The 25,455-nt window shown below is 42.5% G+C and overlaps 1 protein-coding gene across 1 annotated transcript in view; it reads left to right on the top strand.

Moving 5' to 3' along the window:
* LAMC2 (laminin subunit gamma 2) overlaps window positions 1-25,455 on the top strand; it is a 66,010-nt gene that overhangs the window by 5,743 nt on the left and 34,812 nt on the right. Inside the window, exons 2-3 of the mRNA XM_007989243.3 lie at window positions 1,815-2,036; window positions 23,812-24,000. Of these exons, the coding sequence (XP_007987434.3) occupies window positions 1,958-2,036; window positions 23,812-24,000 (268 nt within the window). The 5' untranslated portion in view covers window positions 1,815-1,957. The remainder of the gene's footprint in view (window positions 1-1,814; window positions 2,037-23,811; window positions 24,001-25,455) is intronic.

Here is a 25,455-nt window from a genome sequence, read left to right as displayed (position 1 = left end):
ACATGGATGGGACTCAGGGAGAGGACCTCAGCCTTCACAAGGCACCAGCGACTAGGAGGGAAAATTCTAAAGACCTGGTCTCTGTGAACTGAAACCTTAGCTGTAGCTGGAGACTCTGAGTTTTGAGAGAGAAGAATATTTGTGTAATTTGTTTGAATCCTGGGTAGAGTAGAAGAGAATCAAGCCTTGGATGAGAAAGTTGGAGTTTCTTTTCTATTCCTCAGGTTTTGTTGCTGGAGATTTTAGATTAGGTGTCAGCCATTTTGCAGCAACCTGTCTTACCCCTACCATTCTTGGGTTCTGTATTCAGACCCCAGTTATTCCTAACACCCAGTTCATGCTCCACATTCTGTACAAAGCCATCCTTAGCTATCCCAGGCAGCCCACACTGGTCTCCATGACATGCATGAACTGAAGTTCTTAGAACCTTTGACACTTATGTCTGCCCTGGATGATTTGTTTGTTATCTTATGTTGTCATCCACAGAACGATCTAGAGAATATTCATACATTTAGTCAGCAAACAGCTATTTATTGGGGGCCTTTGTAGGCCTCGATGTTGGGAAGAAGGGTTGGTTATTTTGGACAGATTGTGTATTTATAAAGCTCTAGCAATTTTTAAATCTCTAGCAGGAACCAAAGCCTTCTTGACAGCCACCTCTCTGAATTATTGTCACTAGCCTCCTTAGGAGAAGGGACAATATAGTTTATACCAAGATTTGCAGTTGTCTAGATATGACTCACCTCACCTAGCACAGTGGATACCATTCAAAGTTGGTCTCAACAACTATTTTCTCTAGTGCCCAAGGAGAATAGCTGAGAAATACACTGTAAGATAAAAGAGTTTGGTATCTAGATCCTCTTTCTTATTCATTTCAACCCAATATTTATTAAGCACCAACTGCAAGCTAGATACTGTACTAGTTAGGAGTATAAAGTGGGCCAGGGATGGTGTTTATGCCTGTAATCCCAGCACTTTGGGAGGCCAAGGCAGGACGATTACTTGAGGCCAGGAATTAAAGGTCAAGTCTGCCTAACACAGCAAGACCTCGTCTCTACAAAAAATTCAAAAATTAGCTGGATGTGGTGGCATTTGCCTGTAGCCCTAGCTACTCAAGAGGCTGAGGCAGGAGGATTGCTTGAGCCCAGGGGTTGGAGGCTGCAGTGCGCTATGATGGTGCCACTGAAAACAAAACAAAAACAAACAAACAAACAAAAACAAAAAGAAAACGATACTCAGTTTTTATAGGGAGTTGGCCAGTCAACAGGTTACTTTATGAGTTGCTAACCCTGGTGAGCAGGAAGTTGTGTGGACCAGGAGAGGAACCCTTGGTTCAGCCTGGAGAAAGGAGGCTGCTGTATTTCAGAGAGAGGTTGACCCTAAGCTGGAGGGTGGAGAGGACCCTGTTCTGACTCTCCGACTGACTTGTCTTTCTTGATGTCCTTTAAGCCGGAGCTGCTTCGGGCTGCTGCCGTATTTCTGAGTTAGCGCACTTAAGATTGGGCCTCCCAGTTTGAGGAAGGGGTGGGCTGCTATCTACCTCTGTGAATCTGCCCTGGACCACCCTGGGAGAGAAGGAGGACTCCGGGGAATCCGGCACATTCCAGGCGGAGGCTCCCGGGCCGCAGCCTCTGTGCCACACCCTTGGCCCGGGCCAGGTGTGCGCCCTTCTCTCTGCAAGGGGGAGCGGGCGGCTGCGGGGAGCGCTTTTCCAGCCCGGTGTGTGCTGTGTGTGTTTGTCTGCCTCTGGAGGGCTGGGTCCTCCTTATTCACAGGTGAGTCACACCCTGAAACACAGGCTCTCTTCCTGTCAGGACTGAGTCAGGTAGAAGAGTCGATAAAACCACCTGACCAAGGAAAAGGAAGACACAGCAGATCGCAGAGTGAGAACCAGCAGCCGAGGCGCCGGGCAGCGACCCCTGCAGCGGAGACAGAGACGGAGCGGCCCGGCCCCGCCATGCCTGCGCTCTGGCTGGGCTGCTGCCTCTGCTTCTCGCTCCTCCTGCCCGCAGCCCGGGCCACCTCCAGGAGGGAAGGTGAGTCGGCTTCCACGAGGAAACGTCTCAGCCCTGGGCTGAGAACCTGCCTTTCTCTGCAGACCGTGATGGCTGAACGTACCTCCGAGGATTCCCACTTTGTCCAGAACCTTGTTAGCGCTCCCTTCTCCTCCCCCATCTGGGGCTTCTCCAGAGACTGATTTTAAATGAGACTAATATGTAAAGTTGTCTGCTTTTTAAAAATAGGAAGCCAATAAGCTGTGCCAAAAGAGGGCCTTCCTTACTTTAAAAATGTTCCTTCTTGATTTCTTTTTTCGACCAAGGGCCCCCTATTTGATCAGTAATATGTTGTTATATATGTTCTTTCCCCACTGTATGCTTTTATTAAGAGGTTTTGGTGGGAATGTTTCCCGTGACTATGAACACCACAAAGATTGCAAAGGAACCTCTTCAATAATCCTGTAATTCATGTTTCAACTTTCAGATAGAAAAATGAGCCTTAAGAGTATTAGCAATACCCTTAACTTTTGCGTCACGTTACTTTTCATAGTATTTTCATGTAATATTCATTCAACAGTCACTTATTGGGCACCTGTGTCATATATCATTTGATCTTATCTAGGGCACCTAGTTGGCTGTCATGTATTAGACGTTAAGTTCATGTAAAGAAAACTTTGTGAGAACCTAGCAACTGTTAAATGTAAGCATGTGTCAGCTATGGCAACATTTTATGGGTGTTTTCCTTGTCACCTAGTTCTATCCATATATGCCTGTATAATTGCCCTGATGCTTTATGTTTATATTACCTCCTTCCCCTGATGGCATTTCAATCATTATTTCAATACGTCCAAGGCCAGAAGCCATTTCCACACATGTGCATGCATGGATATGAGATGATGCTCACATGCACATGGAATTGTATAAATCATTCCCAATATTATTGTGCACTCTGGGTGATGCTGGCCTGAATTGGATCTGAGTGGCACGAATAATGTTTGAGCATGTGCTTGAATGCAATGCTACAGTCCTTTTCGTCTAAGATAGTCTTGGAATTAACTTCCAACCTATCATCTCTGACTACCGCTTTCAAAACCACGTATGATTGCCACCAAAAAAAAAAAAAAAGAGTGGAGGTAACTATGTGAAATAATGAATATATTAATTTGCCTGACTAGAATACTATTTTACTGTGTATATCGAAACATCATGTTGTATACCTTCAATATATGTAGTTTTAAAATGTGATAAATAAAAGGTTCTGAAAATGGTCATGAAGGTAGGTTCTCTTAGGGCTGGGATAAGAAGTCTCAGCCTAATGGAAGACATCCCCAAAGTAAGAATAGTGTCTGAATATTAGAATTTAAAGGGACTGCTTATGGATCAACTACTTGGAATCTCCTGATTTGAAAAATGAGAAAATGAAAATGTGTTTCTCAAGGCCACACAGGCAATCATTGGCAGAGATGAAACTGGTACTTGATCCAGGGGCTCTTAGACTGGAGCTTTTTGAGCCACATTATAAAAGTAATAAAGGAATAAGATACATCTTTTATACATGAGAAGTAATTATTTAAGCAATTTTCTTGTTGGCTATAGTTGAGTGCATATGTGTGTATTAGCATTAGGGAACAAAAATAAATATGTAGGATGTTATCAATCGTTTAATAAAATCAGGCTTAAGAGGACAGAGCTAGGACTCTCAGTTCTTAAAGACATACCAGCTTCTCGGCATCCATCCACCCCAAGAAGTCAGAAATACCACTGAGGCTCATTTCCACTTTCCCCTTCCTCGGAGGCAGATTGAGGTTTTATTCTCCCTCCTCAGAGGCCTTCATTTTGGGATTCAATGGGAATGTGAAGTTTGTTGTCAGGGTAGAACACACATGCTTTTTCATTCATGGGATGCTGGGATGTGCTAGAAGTTGGACTGAAAATATGGTACCTGCCATGTCCCAAAGTGACCGTGTCTGAGTGTCCTGTGGGCTGCACATATGAGAACCTAAGGCAGTGAGGTTGCTTCCTGGTTGTTTCCTTGCAGTAGAAATTATGACAATAGATGAAATCGGCAAGACTTTCAGGGCTGGGCTCAGCTAAAGCACAGGCTTTAGAGTCAGCCTGACCCGGCTTTACGTTTTGGTTCATTCACTTACTAGTTCCTTATTAGTAACACTTGGTGTCTGCTTCTTCGTTGTTAAATGGAGGCAATGGTACTTCAAACTTGCAGAGTTTTTGAAAGGATGAACAATTACTGTGAAGTGCCTTAAAATGCCTGGAACCACATTTCTTTAAAAAATCCAAAGCCAACAGTACAGTATAGTGAACTCATTTGTCCAGAGATCAGGAAGACCAAGTCTCCCCTTCAGGATAGGATTGCCTGGTGTGACATAAAGTGTCATGTGGCCCCAGTGGTCTGGATCTTAGTTCACAGCAAGAGGTATGACTAGAGAAGGATTGAGAAAGAGATAAGAAAGAGACTAGAAACATAGCCACCAATATACTTGTGAAGGGCTTTATGTGCCAGGCTGTGCAGTAGAATGGCACCCTATAGGCAAAGAAGAGCTGTGTGAATGATTCGTAAGCAGGAATGAGTGTGACTGGATTCATGTTTTAGAAAGGTCACTCACTCAAGGGCTAAGAGAATGAAGTGGAGCTGGGGAAGCCAGATAAATGATTATTACAGTAATTCAAATGAGAGATGATGAAGGCTTTCATCGTGGTAATGAAAGCAAAGAGGACACAGATTACAGGGACATTTAGAAGGTGAAATCTGAAGAATCTGGTGATCCAATAAGTCTGCGTGTTAGGGATATAAGTACAGGAAAGTTGTGAGAAATAAGGAAGAGTCCAAGATGGATCCGAGGCTTTAGATTTGTACGTGGTTAGACAGTGATGCCATTAAAGGATGAGGACTATAAAAGAAGGGTCAGCCCGGGCACAGTGACTCATGCCTATAATCCCAGCACTTTGGGAGGCTGAGGTGGGTGGATCACTTGAGCCCAGGAGTTCGAGACCAGCCTGGGCAACATGGAGAAACCCCACCTCTAGGAGGCTGAGGCAGGAGGATCACTTGAGCCTGTGACGGTGAGGCTACAGTGAGTTGAGATTGCACCATTGCACTCCAGCCTGGGTGACAGAGTGAGACCCTATCTCAAAAATAATAATAATAATAATAAAAGAAGGATCAGATTTGGGAACAAAGTTGGACAGTGAGTGGAGAGGAGAGAGTAAGTTCTTGTGGGGACCTGTTGAATTTGAGATGCATATAGAGATATCCAGCAGTTCCAGTGAACAGCTGGAACTATGATTTTGAAGTTTAGAAAAGAAATTTGAGATATAAATTTGGGGGCCCACAGGTAGAAAGCAAAGCCTTGACCACAGACGAGATTGCCTAGGATATGGAGGTAAAAGAAACCTCAGCACTTAAACAAGAGATAGAGGAACAATGGAGCAGAATCAGGAGGAATGAGCACTGAGGATAGAGGAGAATCAAGGAAGAAGAGGGTTTTGTTAGTCAAAGGAAGACTGTCAGCAACATGGCAGTAATAACTGGTATTCAGATATCCAAATGTGTATATACAAGGAATGAGGACTAACACATCTGGATTTAGCCATCAGGTGAGTTTTGAAGCAATTGTTCTTCTAGAATGGCGAATTCAGAATCCACGATTATTACAGATCACTAACTTGGTTCCTCCCATGCCCTGACGCTAGAAAAAAGATGCAGTGGATAGTAGGAAGGAACCTTTGAAATGTTTATGCTCCCTTACAGATTCTGTTATTTAAATCATTGAAGTGATATAGCATCATACATAAAAGTGCAGGCTCTGGAGTAAGACTGCCTGGGTTCAAATCCCAGCCCTATCATGTACCATTGTGGCACATTTATACTTTGGGACTTGGGAAAGCTACCTCACCTGTTACTTAGCTTCTATATCTCTAGAATAAGGATGATAAATTGATATGATCATTACACAAAAAGCACTTTGCACATTGTCTGGTAAGCACTTAATACATGTTAATAGATTACTATTGTTATTACAACTAACTGCCCTGCCAGTACTGAATTTGGTATATTGCCTTCTGTATTTTAAGTGGTAACATTTTTGAAGGGCCTCCTTTTTACTGTCCTTTCATCAGCCCAAGAAAGGTGCTGAGGAGCCTTCCTGCTCAAGCAGAAATGAGCTTCAAGTTTTACCCAACGAAACAAGGAACCCAAAGCAGGTTGCAGTTTCAAGATTGGATCTCGTATCATTACTTCTCTTTGCCTTTTTCATCCATCAGACCTCATCACATACAGATTCAGCAAATCTGATGCTTTCTAAAATGTGCTCAAATATAAGATGACCCCACAAAGATCATCTCTCATTTCCCAATGGGAAGAACTTCCCCCACATCCAAAGAAAGGATTTAGACAACTTGATTATGAAAACATTTAGCAATATACATGTAGTAGTCAAATGTCTCTTTATGTTTAATTTAGTAAATTAATTACACAGATATAGTGAAAGTCACATAATTGATGAAATAATATACTTAGGAGGATTGATTTGTTCACTCACATTTTATGAAGTAATTATACTCAAATTATATTCATTTATATTCATCTCCCCAGATGACTTGAGATATAATACGGTTTGAATCTGTTTTTGATGTGGTCACTGGAAAGTACATCATTTCAAAACATTTAAAAGATAGAAAAATTATCCCTCAATGTGTATTGTGATCTTCACAGCATGATCACTCTGAAAGGCTTATATGCAACAACTTTCAACATTCACAATTATGAAGAAATGCACCATTATGAGAATTATTTAGATAGCTGGGCCCCTTTCTTACTGATAACTCTCCAATACATTGATTGAGGTCATTTTAACTTAATGTATCTTCCCCAAACAATATTTTTATAATAAAGTAATTGAGAAAGTACCCTATAATATGCAAGATTTTGAAAGGACTTAAATATGATCTTTTTTTTTTCCTGAGGGATAATTTTGGAAAAATTAAAACCTCTACCTTTTATTCAAACATGAACAGAGATACAGAATTGGGTTGGAGGTGGGCTGGAAATTCCCATGTGGGCTTAAATTCTGGGTGTTCTAAACTGGAGCCAGCCACTAGTTCAGCCTCATTGGCCCAAGAAGCTGAGAAAGATTGTTGATTTGTGATTAATGTTTATGGAAAAGTCAGGGCATAAAGTTAAGGTGTTGAGAGAATCCTGGGAATATCTTTCCCATTTAAGTTCTTAGTGGTTCAAACTTACTGACTTTTTTTTTTTTTTTTTCTGTCCTGGAGAAATTTCTAAGGGCAAGACTTTAATCATCTATTAGAGATCAGTGTAGAGGACTGGGTGCAGTGGCTCATGCCTTTAATCCCAGCATTTTGGGAGGCCCGAGGCGGGCGGATCACTTGAGGTCAGGAGTTCAAGACCAGCTTGGCCAGCGTGGTGAAACCCTGTCTCTATTAAAAAATAAAAAAATTAGCTGGGTGTGGTGGCATGTGCCTATAATCCCAGCTACTTGGGAGACTGAGGCAGGGGGACTGCTTGAACCTGGGAGGCAGAGATTGCAGTGACCCGAGATCATGCCACTGCACTCCATCCTGGGTGACAGAATGAGATTCCATATCAAAAAAAATAAATAAAAATTAAAAAAGAGAGAGAGGGATCAGTGTAGAAATAGGAGCTCCATAGATTCTGGAATACTCTCATTTAGTCAGAAATTAAACCTAATAGGTGACTGAATCATTACTAGGCTGTGTTCTAATATAATCCCTAGATAGGTGATGTAACGTTTGAATCATGTCCAAAGCCAAAGGCTAAGTCTTTTCTGTCTGTAGGTGACTGTATGTCTGCGTATGTAATTCCCCAACAAGCATGTGCTTCTTTATCGTCACAACTGTGGAAATAGAAAAGAATGGTTCTTCCTCCAACACTGATCTAGGGAAGAACCTGAGTCTTTCCCTTCTCTTGTATCAGGTGAAGGGTGGAGATCAATTGGCCAAAGGTATACGGATCCTGCACTTCTTCAGGGCTTATATTTATAGAATTCTAACTGTGTCTTTTTATTTATTGTGGGGATATGTATCTCCTCAATAGAAAAGAATCAAATTGCAGCCAAATCATTTCCCACAACTAACTTAAAACTTGGACAAATCATCCAAATGCTCAGCTGCACTGATGTGGGGTATTTCTTACAAAATATTTTATGTTTCACCATGTTTTTCTCTTATTACAGTATTGTAGAACTAAAATGAGAGTGGGCCTCAGGGGTTCTCTACAAGAACCTCTCATTTTTATAAATGAGAAAAATGACACCCAGTGAGGTAAATTAACTGCCCAAATTCTCACTATTGGTCATAGCAGAGCTGGGCTCCAGCATGTTTCATCCTTTTATAGATAGGAAAATTGAGGCACAGAAGAGTGACTGCCTTGACCAGGGCCAGATTTCAGTTGCTAGTTTAATGTTCTTTTTCTGAGATAATTCGTTGGCGTGTTTCTCAATTTTCTTTTTTTGAGATGGAGTCTTGCTCTGTCGCCCAGGCTGGAGTGCAGTGGCACCATCTTGGTTCACTGCAACCTCTGCCTCCCAGGTTTAAGCAATTCTCCTGCATCAGCTTCCCGGGTAGCTGGGACTACAGGGGTGCAACACCATGGGTGACTAATTTTTGTATTTTTAGTGGAGTCGGGGTTTCACCGTGTTAGCCAGGACGGTCTCGGATCTCCTGACCTCGTAATCTGCCCACCTCAGCCTCCCAAAGTGCTGGGATTACAGGCGCGAGCCACTGCGCCCAGTCTGAATTTTCATTTAAACTAAGTTTCAAGCTTGATGGAACCTTTATCTATGTTGAAATACCACCTGTATTTCTAAAGGAGACATCTATCTCATCTTTTCAGAAGTCTCCATTTGTGTATGTGATTCAATATATTGGCCTTTCCTTTAAAAATATCAGAGAATAACAGGTTAAAACCAAGCACAGCTCTAGTTTGTGAGGCATTAACAAGAGAACAGATTTCAAATCACCAAGTTTCCTCTTCCCTTTGTTCCACTCTGTTGTCAGGTTATCATGCAGCTTGGAATTGACCAAGGGGCTCAGTTTAGATAGTACTGTGATAAGACTTTCTCATTTATCAATCATTGTTCTTTAATGACTGTTGACACTTTGCATCTATATATATATGTAGTCGTGTCCAGAGATTATTTCTCTCTCCCTGCTACAGACCGTTGTAAGTTTTGGAGTCTTTCAGGAAGTGGTCAGTTTCATGGCCAGAATGTTGACCATGTAAGCTTTATACATACTTACTGCTGTTTCAAATCACTGCCCATTTTGCTCTTGGTAAAAGGATACTTTTTGGTAGGGGATTCCTAGTGTTTAAAAATCATTTTTCATCCCAAATAGCCTGGCCTACTTCAGGAAGGCAGTGGATCCAACAGTAATCTGAAGCTGCTGCTATTGCCCCATTCAGGTAGTTGTACCATGGTAGGAGGGGATCTTCACATTCTGAGATCCGCAGGGAGCAGGGGAGAGGCCACAGTGGACCTGCCATAGGAAGTGGTAGGTGGAGAAACAGCATATTTGTTCGACTGAGATGCAAGATACTCCCTGATGCAGTCTTCATGATCCACTCTCTTCTCAAAATGTTCATTACTTCTCTTTGTGGATTTATAAAGGTAGTTTGGCTCATAAGACCTCATTTAGTTCATTCTTCTGACTTTAGGCAATACAGTGTTTTTGTTTTTGAGATGGCGTCTCCCTCTGTCACCCAGGCTGGAGTGCAGTGGTGCAATCTTGGCTACTGGGTTCAAGCGATTCTCCCATTTCAGTCTCCTGAGTAGCTGAGATTACAGGTGAGCGCCACCAGGCCCAGTTAATTTTTATATTTTTAGTAGAGATGGAGTTTTTCCATGCTGGCCAGCCTGGTCTCAAACTCTTGACCTCATGTGATCTGCCCACCTTGGCCTCCAAAAGTGTTGGAATTACAGATGTGAGCCACCATACCCAGCCAGCAATACAGTTTTAATTCATCTTTTTTCCTGAAAAAAATAAAATCTGTAAGGAAGATGCTATAAATGCACTCCATGCATATTTTCCCAACATTGCAAATGCACATGAATTACCATTGTTCTTTTGTGAAGACTAAGAACTATATAATGGTATGTAAGCCCACACACATACCTAAATGCTTGTATGTTTGTGAAGGGATGTAGTGATAACAAAAAAATCTGTGCCTAATCTCCTTGTACAAAAAAAGTATTATTCACAAAAGCAATAAGGATTTAAAAAGGAAGATTTACTGTTTTTTTTTTTTTAAGGAACCAATGAAACATAAATTTAAATAATTGAAAAATCATGGTTAATATATACTCCAATTATCTTCAAAAGGCATTTTAATACAAATTATAATCTCCTTTTTAACTTTTCTTTGTTCAGACATATCATATATGATTTCTTTCCTTTTGGTCCTCTTTGCTTCAAGTATTTACCTCTAGCTTCCCTGGAATCTCTGATTCCCTTTATTTCAACTGCTTCTTAGAAGGGCATAGGATACCTTTTTCTAAGCCATGCAAGAAATGTCCAGAGAACACTGTGCTCTTCGAATAACAGTTAAATGTCCTTTCTGTGCTGGAATGCTTTTCTTTGTGGGTGACTTCACAGAAATGTATAACCCATTGTTTCTGTGGTCACAAGAGTGTGGAGTTCCATGCAGGTGGTTGCTGTCATATAGAATCTTACCACAATCACTTCCTGAGTCTGTGCTGCAGCTGAAAGCAGCTGTCTTGTGGTAGAGCCTTTGACAGTGCCAGCTATAACTCTGATGTCTTCATTTTGCCTTCCCTTTCACCTTTGAGCTTACTCAGACTGAACCCTTAGCTTTTACCTTTGCCCTCCACTCCTTTGCTAGTCAGACAAAATGTGGTGTCCCCAGTTTCCCTGTTCACTGGGACTTTCTTCCCCCTCCTCATTGTCTGCCTGGGGCTGGTGTTCCAGTGGAGTGTCAGGGGAAGACATCTCCAGGTGTGAACTCCTGATGGAGTGAGTCCTCACCAGGCTGAGTCATCTACAGTTCACATGGGCACATTCCCAAGTCTAGGTTGTGATATCATGTACTATGAACTCTCGGTGAGAGAGGTGTCTCCTCTGAAGCCATGATCATTCAAAAGGAAATGGTAGTGATCTGAGTTTCACTGACTCTTGATGACTTTGGACTATTTAGAGTTGAAAAGACTCACCCGTACTTTATGATTCAAAATTGCCTGTGTGTTTAGAGAACTGAGCTCCGTCGTTCCTCTCATCCTTGCACTTCTTGCTGCAGCCTTACTCACACTGCTTGGACATTTAAATGTCAACTGGTGCCATACCCTTTATTTAAATGAAACAAATGATCAGGCTCAGGAGGATATGGCATCAGTCCTCTGGCTGTGGTGGCTTAAAATGTGGCTATGAAAAATTTGCGAAAGAAGACTAAATTCAGTTAAAAGGCTTAGTGAGAGAAGTACCATTTCAGTTTTCTTATTCTAATTAGGGAACATATTGTGACATTCTTTAAAAAGATAAAACTGGGAGCAGATATTCACACATTAAACAATAAAGTTCAAGGCCAGTTTAAATGATGAAGGATTCAGATTTTGTTTTAAAATATCTGCTTCAACCAAGAAACATATTAAAATTTGGAAAGAAAAATTCCATGTAGGAGGTTTTAAAACTAGAAAAATCCTTATAAGCATTTTCATCATCACATGTAAATATAATATAATAAAAATATTCATCTTTTCATCTTGAATATCTCAGATTTGAAGAGATGGATTTTTGCAAAGAGGATCATAGCTTCTGATGCCTTTGATGTCAAACTGATATCTTGCTTTGGATTGCATACATAATACGCAATTTGAATATTTGTCAAAATTATTTGTTTTTGATAAATTTTTTTTTTTTTTTGAGACAGAGTTTCACTCTTGCTCCCCAGGCTGGAGTGCGATGGCACAATCTCGGCTCACTGCAACCTCTGCCTCCCAGGTTCAAGTGATTCTCCTGCCTTATCCTCCGGAGTAGCTGGGATTATAGGTGTGTGCCACCACGCCCAGCTAATTTGGTATTTTTAGTAGAGACAGGGTTTCACCATTTTGGTAAGGCTGGTCTCAAACTCCTGACCTCAAGTGATTCACCTGCCTTGGCCTCCCAAAGTGGTGGGATTACAGGTGTGAACCACTGTGCCTGGCTGATAAAAATGTTTAAAATACATTAGAATAAATTTCTATTTAAAGGACACTTTCAATAATTGCTTTTGTACTGAGAACAACTTTTGCTAGATTTTTAAAAGTGGTTATATGCAACTGAAACTTTATTCACCATCTTCAGTATAACTTTTTACATTTGGACTTCCCACTGAAAGACCTCATTATAGGTGACTTCATGGAAGCAACTGTTGCTGTCTTTGAACATAAAAGAGTTGTTGGTTTACATGAGAGCAGTCCTTTGACTCAGAAGAAGGGAATGGTATCCAATAAGGTGTATTAAGATTTAGTTTTTAGTGTAATTTCTTTGAAAAAAATGAAATAGGAGACCAGTTGAGATTGTCAGCCTCAACTCGTCTCTGCCCACCATGATAGTTTTCTTTTATAAAGCAAGAATTTTAAGAAGCAGAGGAAATGAAGACATAAAATGAAGTGTATGTGAATGAAGAAGAGAGATGAAGATGTCCCAGTGGTGAGCGTTATATGAAATTAGGCGGGAAAAATATATAGGATAAGACCATGATAGTCCTTGAGGCAATATTGAGGAATTCTGGTGCTTAACTTCAAAGAAAAGGAAAGAAACTACAGAATATTAAGCAGAGAAGTCGTGATACAATTTGTATTTTAGAAAGATTTTCTGATTGCTGAGTGGAGGGAAGGAAAAGGAGTTGCAGGGAATTCAGCTAGAAAGTGATGGCAGGCAAGAGATGGTTGAGGTTTCGTCTAGATATGGCCATAGTGGAGATGGACTTGAATGGATTTGAGATATTTAGTGGGTTATAGCAACAAAATTCAGTGTTAAATAGGCAGGTGAGAAAGATGGAGAACCTGTAAGGATAGCTTCCAGCTTTCTGACTTAAAGGCATGGCAATCACAAGTTTGGTTTTAAAGAGGTTTTCTGTGAAGAACTTTTGAGATAACCAATTGGAAATGTAAAGTGAGCTGGGCGCGGTGGCTCATGCCTGTAATCCTAGCACTTTGGGACGGTGAGGTGGGCAGATCATTTGAGGTCAGGAGTTTGAGACCAACCTGGCAAACGAGGCAAAACCCTGTCTCTACTAAAAATACAAAAATTAGCCAGGTGTGGTGGTGTGTGCCTGTAATCCCAGGTACTCAGGAGGCTAAGGAAGGAGAATCGCTTGAACCTGGGAGGTGGAGGTTGCAGTGAACCAAGATCGTGTGACTGCACTCCAGCCTGGGCGGCAGAGTGAGACTCTGCCTCTTTAAAAAAAAAAAAAAAAAAAAAAAAAGGAAATGTAAAAGTAATAAGTAAATAAATAAAGTGGATGGCAGACTTGAGGACCTGAAGTTGAGGATGAAGTCTGGACCAAGGAAGTATCTTGGGATGTCAACACCTATGGTGGTTATCGAAGCCCTTGCCATTGATGAGATCACCCCAGGGGAGACTCAGACAGAGAAGTTGTGGAGATTAAGGAGCCCTGAGGAGCACCGACAAAGATTAAGGAGCCCTGAGGAGCACTGACATTTAGAGTTGGGGTAAGGAGAGGGGCCAGCAAAGCCTTGAATAGGGAAGGTCAGAAGGCGGGCAGACACCTGGCAGCATGACATCATCACACTCAAGGGAAGAGAGTTGCACAAAGGAAGGAGGGAAAAAGATTTAATGTCTCAGAAAGGGAATGAGGGACACAAAATGCAGGAAAGGAAACACAGGGCACATCCTTTCCTCTAAATAAGAAAGATAATTGAATATCACCTTTTTTTTTTTTTTTTTTAAATTGAGACAGTCTTGCTCTGTTGCCAGGCTGGAGTACAGTTTCGTGATCTCGGCTCACTGCAACCTCCACCTCCTGTGTTCAAGTGATTCCCCTGCCTTAGCCTCTCCAGCAGCTGGGACTACAGGTGCCTGCCACCACACCTGGCTAATTTTTTTGTGTGTATTTTAGTAGAGACAGTGTTTCACCACGTTGGCCAGGATGGTCTCAACCTCCTGACCTTGTGATCTGCCCGCCTCAGCCTCCCAAAGTGCTGGGATTATAGGCGTGAGCCACTGCGCCGGGCCAAGCATCATTTTTAAATGATTTATAGTTGGGCTAATTCACGGGAGATTATAGGTCACATCATATAAACTTGCTGCTGTTTCACTGAATCAGTTTTAGTGCACTAAGCAACCGAAATGGTAGCAAGAGCAACAAAGCACTACGTAATAGCAGCCAGCACACACTGTCAGGTTTAAACATGATGCTCAAATTCCTGGCTCCTGACATCGTCCCACACAGCTGCCAAGTACACTACCTATCAAGGCTGCCGGAGCACTGCAAACTGATCTCATGCTCTGAGGCCTGCCTCATCCCTTGCCCTCCTCCCACACAGCCCTAGGCTCGCTGCCTTTCGAGATGGCAGGCAGAAAGCATTGCAGCTCTGGGTTCATAGACCACAGATGGGTGGGCATTCCTGGAGTGGAAATAGTTCATCCGGTATGAGCAGCAACCTGAAAGTCCCAGACCCTTAATCTCATTGAAAATCTCATGTTCCTTTCACAATTCTTTCTGTTCCCATCTCACCATGGATTTTTTTGCTTGGAACATTAGTTTTTTTACACTGATTGTCATATATGTAGACAATGGAAACTTTGTGTAATGTATTGGGGAAATTTGAAAGTAGGCTTCTGGACTTCAGGGAGATTTCTGTATGTTTAAGTTATTGTTTGGTTTTTCTTTTCTTTTTTCTTTCTCTCTCTCTCTCTTTCTCTCTTTCTTTCTTTCTCTCATTCGTTCATCTGTCGTTCGTTTTTTAGACAGAGTCTCGCACTGTTGCCCAGGCTGGAGTGCTGTGGCACCATCTCAGCTCACTGCACCCTCCGCTTCCCAGGTTCAAGTGATTCTCCTGCCTCAGCCTCCCGAGTAGCTGGGACTACAGGCGTGTGCCACCACACCCACCTAATTTTTGTATTTTTAGTAGAGGTGGGGTTTCACTGTGTTGGCCAGGATGGTCTCAATCTCTTAATCTTGTGATCCACCCACCTTGGCCTCCCAAAGTGCTGGGATTACAGACTTTTCTTAGAGTCAGACTACCTATATTCATTCCTTCCTTCCTTCCTTCCTTCCTTCCTTCTTTCCTTCCTTCCTTCCTTCCTTCCTTCCTTCCTTCCTTCCTCCCTCCGTCCCTCCCTCCCTCCCTTCCTTCCCTCCCTCATTCCCTCTCTCCCTTCCTTTCTCTCTCCTTCTATCCATCATGCTGTCCACCATCTTTTCATCCATCCATCCATCCATCCATCCAGGCATTGCATTAGGTACTGTGGGGATATAAGGTGAGAAATGCTGTAGAATAAGTAAGTCATAGACATAAACAATGATGACACAGGCTAGAACAAGGCAAATGCTGAGAGAGGTGAGGACGAAGTGCTCTGGGCATTCATGGGAGAGAGAAGCTATCAGAGGTTATCCGCAAGGAAGTGCACAATCTGATTTACACATCTGAAAAGAAGACTGGCTGTTACCTGGAAATGGATTTAGGGAGGGTGGAAGCAGGGAGTGCTCCCGATAAAGGAAATAGCAAGCCTAGAAGCCAGAGGTGGGAAAGGGTTAGTGCAGCCTAGATCTGTGCGTTGGAGCCCAGTGAACTCTTGATGAGATAAAGTTGGAAAGGTTGGCGGGGGCTGCATCTGCTGAGTTTTGAAAGGAGTTTGGGTTTTTAATTTTGTCATTACCGTTAAAGCACTAAAAAGCATGATGATTTCACAGATTATACAAAGACAGCGATTAGATCACCTTAGTGAAAAGCAGAGCATATTTTTCAGTTCAGAACAATAAAAAAAAGGGCCAGGCGCGGTGGCTCATGCCTGTAATCCCAGCACTTTGGGAGGCCGAGGCGGGCAAATCACCTAAGGTCAGGAGTTCAAGACCAGCCTGGCCGACAAGGCAAAACCCCGTCTCTACTAAACATGCAAAATCAGCCGGGCGTTGTGATGGGTGCCTGTAATCCCACCTGAGGTAGGAGAATCACTTGAACCTGGGAGGTGGAGGTTGCAATGAGCCAAGATCGCCCCATTGCACTCCAACCTGGGCGACAGAACGAGACTGTTAAAAAAAAAAAAAAAAAAAAAAAAAAAAACAATAGAAAGAGGACCTGGTTATAGACAAATAATCATATGTATGCGAAGTGATTGAAATTTCTCATAATTGTATGCCTCAAAAGGGCACTATTTCTTATGGGAAATTTAAAATGAGATCCCAATGAACTGCTACTACTGATGATGATTATTCCAAGGCCTTGCCTTGAGTACAACCTGAGGAAATATTTTCTGTTTCCTTTTATTCTCCTAAGGCCACAGCTGGGAAACCGCCTTTGCCCCTTTGCTTCCTGACCTAACTCGTTGGAGCTGCATGTTTTAGTGAGGGGTGAGAGTGTTGTGAAGTGAGCCCGAGGGATCCTGCACGCCTCACTCTATTGTTTAAGGAGGGGCTCCCGCTGCTTTGATCTGTGTCTCCCGGTGAGTGTGGGTGGTAGTGGGCGGTCCAGCCTGTGTCTGGCTGCCTGGCGGTCTTTCCTAAGAAGCACCTTGAGGGTCAGCGACTGTGTGCTATTATAGTTATTATTGTAATAAATGCTTCAGTGCCAGAGAAGTAGTATACAGCAGTCAGACGCAATTACCATCCATGCTTTACTATACTTAAAGAAATCTGTGAAAATCTGACTCAAATGACTCCGTTTCGGATGGTTTTATGTAGGATTTGAGGTAAACTTGCAGAGTCTCATTTCCTTGGCTGTGGAGAGAATGCTGGCTGGCAGAATCAAGGATTTTGAGGGACCTGGAGTGAGGGGGCAGAAAATGGAGAGGATGAAACCTTGAAGAGGTGTCCCTGGCTCTGTACAAATCAATAGTCAAAGGAATGATGGATGGGACCTAGAACCAGAGTTCAGCGAAAGATGGAGAAAAATCTGCTTGTTTTATTTACTGACTCCAGAATGGCTTCAGGTCTGTTCAGGGTTCGAGTCTGATTTTTAAAATTTTATTTTCTGATGATCTGCAATATCTTAACACCAGATCCCGAACACATACCTGCACTCCAACGCACAAATCCTTGCATGAGTTCTAGAATGCACCAGACTTTTTCCCACCTTGGGCTTTTAGGTTCGCTCTTTCCTTTGTCAGGGGCACTCCCTGCTTCCACCCTCCCTAACTCCATTTCCCCATAATAGCCAGTCTTCTTTTTAGATGCATACATCAGATCATGCACTGATTCCTGCTCAAGTAGGAAACCATGGATAATATGATACATGCTTGACAAAGGCAAATATCTTTGGCAAAATGAAACACTAGCAACCCTCTTGGCTGGGTGCGGTGGCTCACGCCTGTAATCCCAACACTTTGGGAGGCTGAGGCAGGCAGATCACTTGAGGTCAGGAGTTCACAGCCTGGCCAACATGGTGAAACCCCTTCTCTACTAGAAATACTAAAATATTCCATTGTATTTCAGAAGATTATAAAAGCTATAAGGTGAATTTTGAAGTCTTCATCAGCGTATCCATATTAAAAGGAGATGACAGAAGCCAAAATAAAATAATTATGGGCTGACACGACAACTGGGTTAAAACAAGCATCGGTTTCATTAAAAATGGCTAACTTGAAGATAAATTGTTTGACTCCAGCTCTCTAGAGGATCCAAGGTGATCTTGATGGCCAGCGGAAGAAATCACAACATGGAACTCCTTGAATAAAAATTTATTGACTTAAAAAAAATACTAAAATTAGCTGGATATGGTGGCAAATGCCTGTAATCCTGGATACTCAGGGGGCTGAGGCACGAGAATCCCTTGAACCTGGGAGGTAGAGGTTGCAATGAGCTGAGATCACACCACTGCACTTCAGCCTGGGCAACAGAGTGAGACTCTGTCTCAAAAAAAGAAAAACAACAACAACAACAACAACAACAAAAAACCCCAAAAAACCACACAAAAAATTAGCAACCTCCTTCTTTGAAATGTTACTAGCTCATAAAGTCTGTGTTCAAGCATGTAGTATAACCTCCCTGTTAGATGTGAGGTGGTGTTTATTGAATTAATAAGATAAATATACATCTCATTGACCAAGGTTAAAAGAAGGAAGGGGGAAAAGGGGCTTAAATCAGCAAAACAAAATCTACTGATGAGGTACTTTGGAAAGAAAGATGATTTGTCAGGAACGAGTAAAAGAAAATCTGCAATAAAGTGATATAGACAAATATTTTGATGTATTTGTTATGTAAATAATTCATAAGAAAAACATTGTGCCATAGAAAAACATAGATAAATGGACAAAGATCATGAACCAGACAAGTATGAAAATATAACTAAAACAGCAAACCGGCATATGGCACTTTCTACCCTCCTTCCCACCCATCTTACCACCTCCCAGCTTCCTATTCCTTTCCACTGCTTTTCATATTTCTCCTTAACAAATACCACTATCCTAATATTCTCTCTCGATATTACTTATTTATCTTGTTTATTTTCTTTCCCCCCAAATTGCATGTAAACTCCATGCGGGCTGGGACATCTGCTGGTTTTGTTTGCTACTGTATGCATCCCATTACCTAGAACTCAGGGAAGGTCCAAGACAACCATCTATGGGTTTTTTAAAGTTCAACAGAACATTCATTAATTTGTTAAAAAAAGACTAAATGCCTACCATGGACTAGGCACTGTGTGATATAATAGGGCTTTATTTTTCCTTTTTCAAAAGCATGAGATGTGTTTTCTACCTGTTAGAACTGCAGAGTTGAGTGCAGAGATTTGCCTGTGGGCACAGCTTTGTTTCAAAAAGAATTTTTTTTTTTTTAATTTTGGCCAAAATTTTACAACCAATAGATTTCATACACAAAGCCAGATTTCTGTCTTCTTTTAAAAGAAGAGTTGATGCTGACTACAACAGGCATCAATTGCATGTGGCTACAACTGGCAGGGGGTGAAGTGCTGCTTCTTACGCCCTTTGGGCAGGATCCCAAAGGACCAGGGAAGGTCTTAGAGTAAGGCAACAGGGAAGGACCACTTCCTATTGCCTTACTCTAAGCCTGGCAGTGCCCGCTGGCAGCCAGTAGTTGACAAACCATGGTAGTAGTTGTGCAGGTATTGGTCACAGAATAAAAAAGACCACGTACAAGCTACGTTACACCATTTTATTAAGCCCAGTTGCAGGAATATTCTAGAATTTTAAATAGAAAAGTTGTTTCCTGCCCCCTGTCCCCCCCACCCACCACCCTCAGTAGCGAGAGTAAATACTAAATGGTTTTAGGGAAGTTCGTCTCAATTTGGGAGATGATTTGAGGGAGACCATTTTTCAAACTCATTCATGATGAAAAAGCATCATTCCATGCAAAAGGAGCCTGGAACAAGCTCTCCCATCATTCTCTTGGTGAGACCATTTCAAAGACTCAATACTGAGTTAAGTGCAATACAGCTGGGTGTTTAATCTCAGTGAAGCTTGGTAACTTCAAAGTCCTGCAGGCAAGACTGTAGAGAGTGTCTTCACGGAGTTCTCATGCAATGCAGATACCCAAGGCCAACACACTCCCCAGACATGAGGCCCATATATCCCCTCACTCTAGATGGCATAGCCCTTGGCTTTAAGGGAGACCCATTTGAATGAGAAAGGGGTATGTATGCAATAGGCTTGGAATCTGTTGGGCAGGCTCTGGAGTGGAGATGTGGACTAAGGACCTCCATCCCTGGAACCATAATGCAACTCCATTGAAGGCTGTGCATTTAAAGGACAATGGGGGCAAGTGTGGTAGCTCGTGCCTATAATTCCAGCAGTTTGGGAAGCTGAGGTGGGAGAATTGCTTGAGGCCAGGAGTTTAAGACCAGCCTGGGCAATACCACGAGAACCTGTCTATAACCAAAAAGTAACATATTTAGCTGAGTGTTGTGGCACACATCTGTGGACCCAGCTACTCAGGAGACTGAAGTGAGAAGATGGCTTGAGCCCGGGAGGTTGAGGCTGCAGTGAGCCATGATCACACTACTGCACTCCACTCTGGGTGACAGAGTGAGACTCTATCTCAAAAATAAACAAAAGAAAATAGGCTGGGTATGATGGTGCACACCTGTAATTCCCAGCACTTTGAGCAATCAAGTTAGGCGGATAGCTTGAATCCAGGAGTTTACCACCAGACTGGGCAACATGGTGAAACCTTGTCTCTGCAAAAACAAAAGACAAACAGACAGAAAAAAAAAAAGCCACAACAAAAATTAGTTGGGCATGGTGGCACACAACTGTATTCCCAGCTACTTGGGAGGCTGAGGTTGGAGGATCGCTTGAGCCCAGGAGGTCGAGGCTACAGTGAACTGAGATTGTGACACTGCACTCCAGCCTGGACAACAGAGTGAGATCCTGTCTCAATAAAAATAAAAATTAAAATAAAATAAAAGAAGGACACCCATTGTCTTCAAAGTAGAACTTTAGAGGAGGAGACAGAAGAGGAGGGATGTGATATAAAAAGATTATGACAAGTTTATGTATTTTGAAAATATTGCTCTGAATAAATATATCATGAGCTGCCCTTATGAAGTTAATTTTTACCACCATACAGCGGGTTCTTTTTTTTTTCTTTTCTTTTTTGAGACAGAATTTCTTTCTTGTCACCCAGGCTAGAGTGCAATGGCACAATCTCAGCTCACAGCAACCTCCACCTCCCAGGTTCAAGCTATTCTCCTGCCTTAGCCTCCCGAGTAGCTGGGTTTACAGACAACTGCCACCACACCCCACTAATTTTTGTATTTTTAGTAGAGATGGGGTTTCACTATATTGGCCAGGCTGGTCTCGAACTCCTGACCTCAGGTGATCCACCCTCCTCAGCCTCCCAAAGTGCTGGGTTTACAGGCGTGAATCTCTGTGCCCAGCCCATGTTCTAAATAAGAAAGGCACGATGAAAAATTTGTAGTTATTTTGAGATTGCTTCCAAAAGGCATCCAGGGCAGGGAGGGCATTGGCTCATTGGGTTAGCCAGATGAAGAACCTCACAAGGATCGCTGAACAGAGAATTTAGCTCTTGTACGTGTATAGTCATGTACTTGGTACAAATTTCACAGCACATGACAGCTGTGTGGCACATCTGTTGGAGATCCAAAAAATCAGTTTCACAAGCATTGGTTGGGAAAGATTCAACTTGGCACTAGTTCTGAGAAAAGCCCTGCAACTTTGAATTGTGTGCAAATGTAATATGCTGTAAGTTCACTGAAATATTAGTCTTTGCCCATGGGATAAAAATATCCAGTCCTGTTACAAGTCAAGCTGTTTAAATCACACTTGCAGTACTGGTCATATGAAGAAGGATATTGGAAATTAGAATTTGTTCCTAGGATGGTAGACAAGAAGAATCTAGAAATTATGACACAGGAAGTGGTTGAAAGACTTGGAGATGACAGATCTCCAGTTCAACTTGAACAGGAAAAGACTAAGGAGGGAGATGCCATAGCTATCTTCAGATTGGCAAAAACCTGATGATGCAGAGCCCTTTGGTTGTAAAACAACATCCAAAGATTATGTCTGTTGGATAAATAAAAGAATAAAAAGAGAGTAGGGGTGTATGTCTGTGTCTGTGTGTGCATGAGTGCTGTATGTATCTGTATGTGTTGTGTGTGTATCTTGCTTTTCAGGCAAGAGAAAAAACACATGATGAAAATTACAGACAGAGGTAGATTTAAAACACCATAAAAATGTTACTGTTTGTAACGGCCAAGCTGAATGACCCTCTATTAGGGATTTATAAAAAGAACGTCTACATGCAATGGTAAACTCAATCTTGAGAAGGAACATAAAATGGAAAGATGAGGGCTTTGGAGTCAGACACATCTGGGAGCAAATTATATCTTTGCCATTTAGCTTTGTGACTTTAGGCAAGATACCTAGCCTCTCTGAGTATTCATTTTTCCATCTATTAAATGGGGATAATAAAACCCATGTTAAAATGTGAGAATTAACTGAGCTGATGAATGTAAAGTCCTAGAAACAGTACGCTTTGGATAAGTGTTAGCTGACTTTTCTAGATTAGATGTCATCCAAAGTAGAAAGAGTGAGTTATAGAAATTATTGTAAGGCGGTCACTTAGCAGCTCCATTAGATGTATGTGGTCACCGCTGGGTGTGGTGGCTCATGCCTGTAATCCCAGCACTTTGGGAGGCCAAGGCAGGCAGATCACCTGAGGTCAGGAGTTTGAGACCAGCCTGGCCAGCACTGGCAAAACCCCATCTCTACTAAAAATATAAAAATTAGCTGGGCATGATGGTGTGCACCTGTAATCCCAACTACTTGGGAGGCTGAGGCAGGAGAATCACTTGAACCCAGGAGGCAGAGGTTTCGGCAAGCTGAGATCATCCCACTGCACTCCAGACTCCAGCCTGGGCAACAGAGTGAGACTTGGTCTCAAAAAAAAAAAAAATAATATGTACATGGTCCCCTTGTATCGTCAGTGCCTGACCTGCACAGGGAGTCACTTCAGTAGGCGATGGCACATCTGTTGACTTTATTGTCAGCACTATGGCTAAGTCACACCCTAGAAACAGGTTCTCCATATGGCAGCATGGCCAACAGAGACAGCCTGCGTAGGGAAGGGGGGTAGGTGTTGGCATCAGAGAGGTTCAAATCTCAGTTCTCCACTGAATCGAGTTACTTCACCTTTCCGAGCTGCATGTTTCTCTTCTGAGGCAGTACGTGTTTCAGGGGAGTGAGTGATGAAATTGCATATGCAAAGGCATTTGATATTGTTTACCCAGAGGGATCCTCTTTACAATCCAGGGAGGCAGATAATGCACTCTGTATGGAAGAAAAAACAAGATTCAGAAAATTGAAGTGATGTGCCCAGGGAAATAGCAGAATTGGTATTTGATTCTTTCCTTTTAACCTGAAGGCCCATCATCTTTCTGAGACCATGATGGAAACATTTTTTGGTGTCTCAGTGCGCCGGGTCCCATGCTGGCTGTTTCCGTGTTTCGCCTCCTTTGCTGTTCGGGTCCCCATGGAGATGTTAGTCACTTTGCGAGTCTCTTTAGAACATCTGCAGGATGGGCTTCTTAGACACTTGAGAAAGGTCACTCTTCATGGGACACCTGGCGTTGGGAGGAGACATCTGCCCAGACAGTCACGTCCGCTCCTCGCCTTGCCGGGCACCCGAGGGATGGCTGTTGTGTATCTTGAGCAGCGACACCGTCGGCTAGTAGCTGTGCTGAGTCCATAGCTGCCCATCCTCAGGTCTCCTTGAGCCCACAGACTTGCTCTGTGGGATTACAGTGTTTTGAAATGAACTCCTTGCAAGCATTTAAATCAGAAATATCCGCATAAAAATGTAATTTAACAGTTTAGGTTTCTCTCAAGGAACTGGACAGTCTGGTAAACCTGAGCCCATGTTCTCCCAGGCAGCAGCTCACCAGCACTGCTGGTGCAAAGGGACCGTGTACATCTCCTTTAAGTGGAGCAGGTGTCCCCGCGGTCCCCGCACTGCCAATTGCACTCCCATACCTTCCTCCCCCAAGGAGTTTAGGTTACCATACAGTACTCATGCATAATTTCTATCAATAATAACATAAACACCTGCTAGAACAGTTCCTGAGGTGTTTTTTCTGACCATCTCTTTTGTATGCTTCCTCCCCAGTCTGTGATTGCAATGGGAAGTCCAGGCAGTGTATCTTTGATCAGGAACTTTACAGACAAACTGGTAATGGATTCCGCTGCCTCAACTGCAATGACAACACTGATGGCATTCACTGCGAGAGGTGCAAGGACGGCTTTTACCGGCACAGAGAAAGGGACCGCTGTTTGCCCTGCAATTGTAACTCCAAAGGTAGCTGAAAAGGGGGGAAAGAGGGAGAGGGAGATGGAGCAGTGGGGAGACAAGAGGGAAGGAGTGAGGAAAAGAAGAAGGAAGGGAACAAGGGAGGAAAAAAGAAAGAAAACAGGGGAAGCAAGTAGGTCAAGAGGGAGATGTTCAACTTCACGAGCAACTGGGAACCTACCAGACATTGGTCTTTTTAGCAGTTTCAGTCTGAAAGGAAACATGTTTCTCTTAAGTAGGGGTTGGTGGAACCAGCTGGGACCTTAAGGGCATATTGTCTTGAATTCTAATGCAAAGAGTCACATTATTAACTTTTCCAGGCAGGTGACAGTCTTTTCCAGGCAGATAACAAAGGAAGCTTGCACTCTTTGACGGATAGTTCTTCATATCCATAGCCATCCATTTGACCAACCTCTTGAAAAATAAGGAATTAGAAAGATCTGTTTCTAGTGCTGTGCTAGGTGCTAGCAATATGAAGTTGTACTAATAAAGGAGACAGACAAGTAAATGGGAAAATTAAAGTCTTTCATTAGGTTGCTAACAAGATAAAACAAAATAACAAATAGGAAACACCTAATGGGATGGCTGGTTCATAGGAGAGCTAGTTGTTTTTTGTTTGTTTGTTTGTTTGTTTTTGAGACAGAGTCTCACGCTGTCGTCCGGGCTGGAGTGCAGTGGCACCATCTCAGCTCACTGCAACCTCCGCCTCCCAGGTTCAAACGATTCTTCTGCGTTAGCCTCCCAAATAGCTGGGATTACAGACATCTGCCACCACGCCCAGCTAATTTTTTGTATTTTTAGTAGAGATGGGGTTTCATTATGTTGGCCAGGTTGGTCTCGAGTGCCTGACCCCATGATCCACCCGCCTCAGCCTCCCAAAGTGCTGAGACTACAGGTGTGAGCCACCGCACCTGGCCAGTTGCTTTTTTTTCTTAAAAAGTATCCCACACAGTACTATATTCATATAACTGTAGGTCTTTGCTGTGCACACAGATACACACACTGTGTTGTATTCATTGTGGACAGAGAGTAAAGACAAGTTAGTAAATATAAAGGGGGAGAGAGAGGTGGTTCTATAAATAAGATGTTTTTTAATGGTTCATTTGTCTATTATCTTTCTTGGCATTATCAACTTTTCTTGCTAGAAAGTGTTTAATAGCATCCTATGATAAATATTGATCCACTTAAAGCATACAGCCTTACTGCATGGCAATGACTTAGTGTAGTAGGTCTGTGCAACCAATTGATAGCTGCAGATTGAAAGAATGTAACAATGGGCAAATTCTGGTGCAGCCATGAGTTGCTGGTAGAGTGGGTTGGGAGTCTTATAGAAAACTGGGTGACCCTGTGGTGAGAGAGACCCATGTCACAGCAGTCACCCCCCAAATTCACCCAAGTTGCTGTTACAATGTGGTTTGACTCAAATTAGTTTACCTTTGTTGTGTAGAATTTGCATCCAGAATC

This window comes from Chlorocebus sabaeus, chromosome 25, assembly GCF_047675955.1.
Source record: "Chlorocebus sabaeus isolate Y175 chromosome 25, mChlSab1.0.hap1, whole genome shotgun sequence".
Lineage (NCBI taxonomy): Eukaryota > Metazoa > Chordata > Mammalia > Primates > Cercopithecidae > Chlorocebus > Chlorocebus sabaeus.
This window is presented reverse-complemented; position numbering and strand designations above follow the sequence as displayed.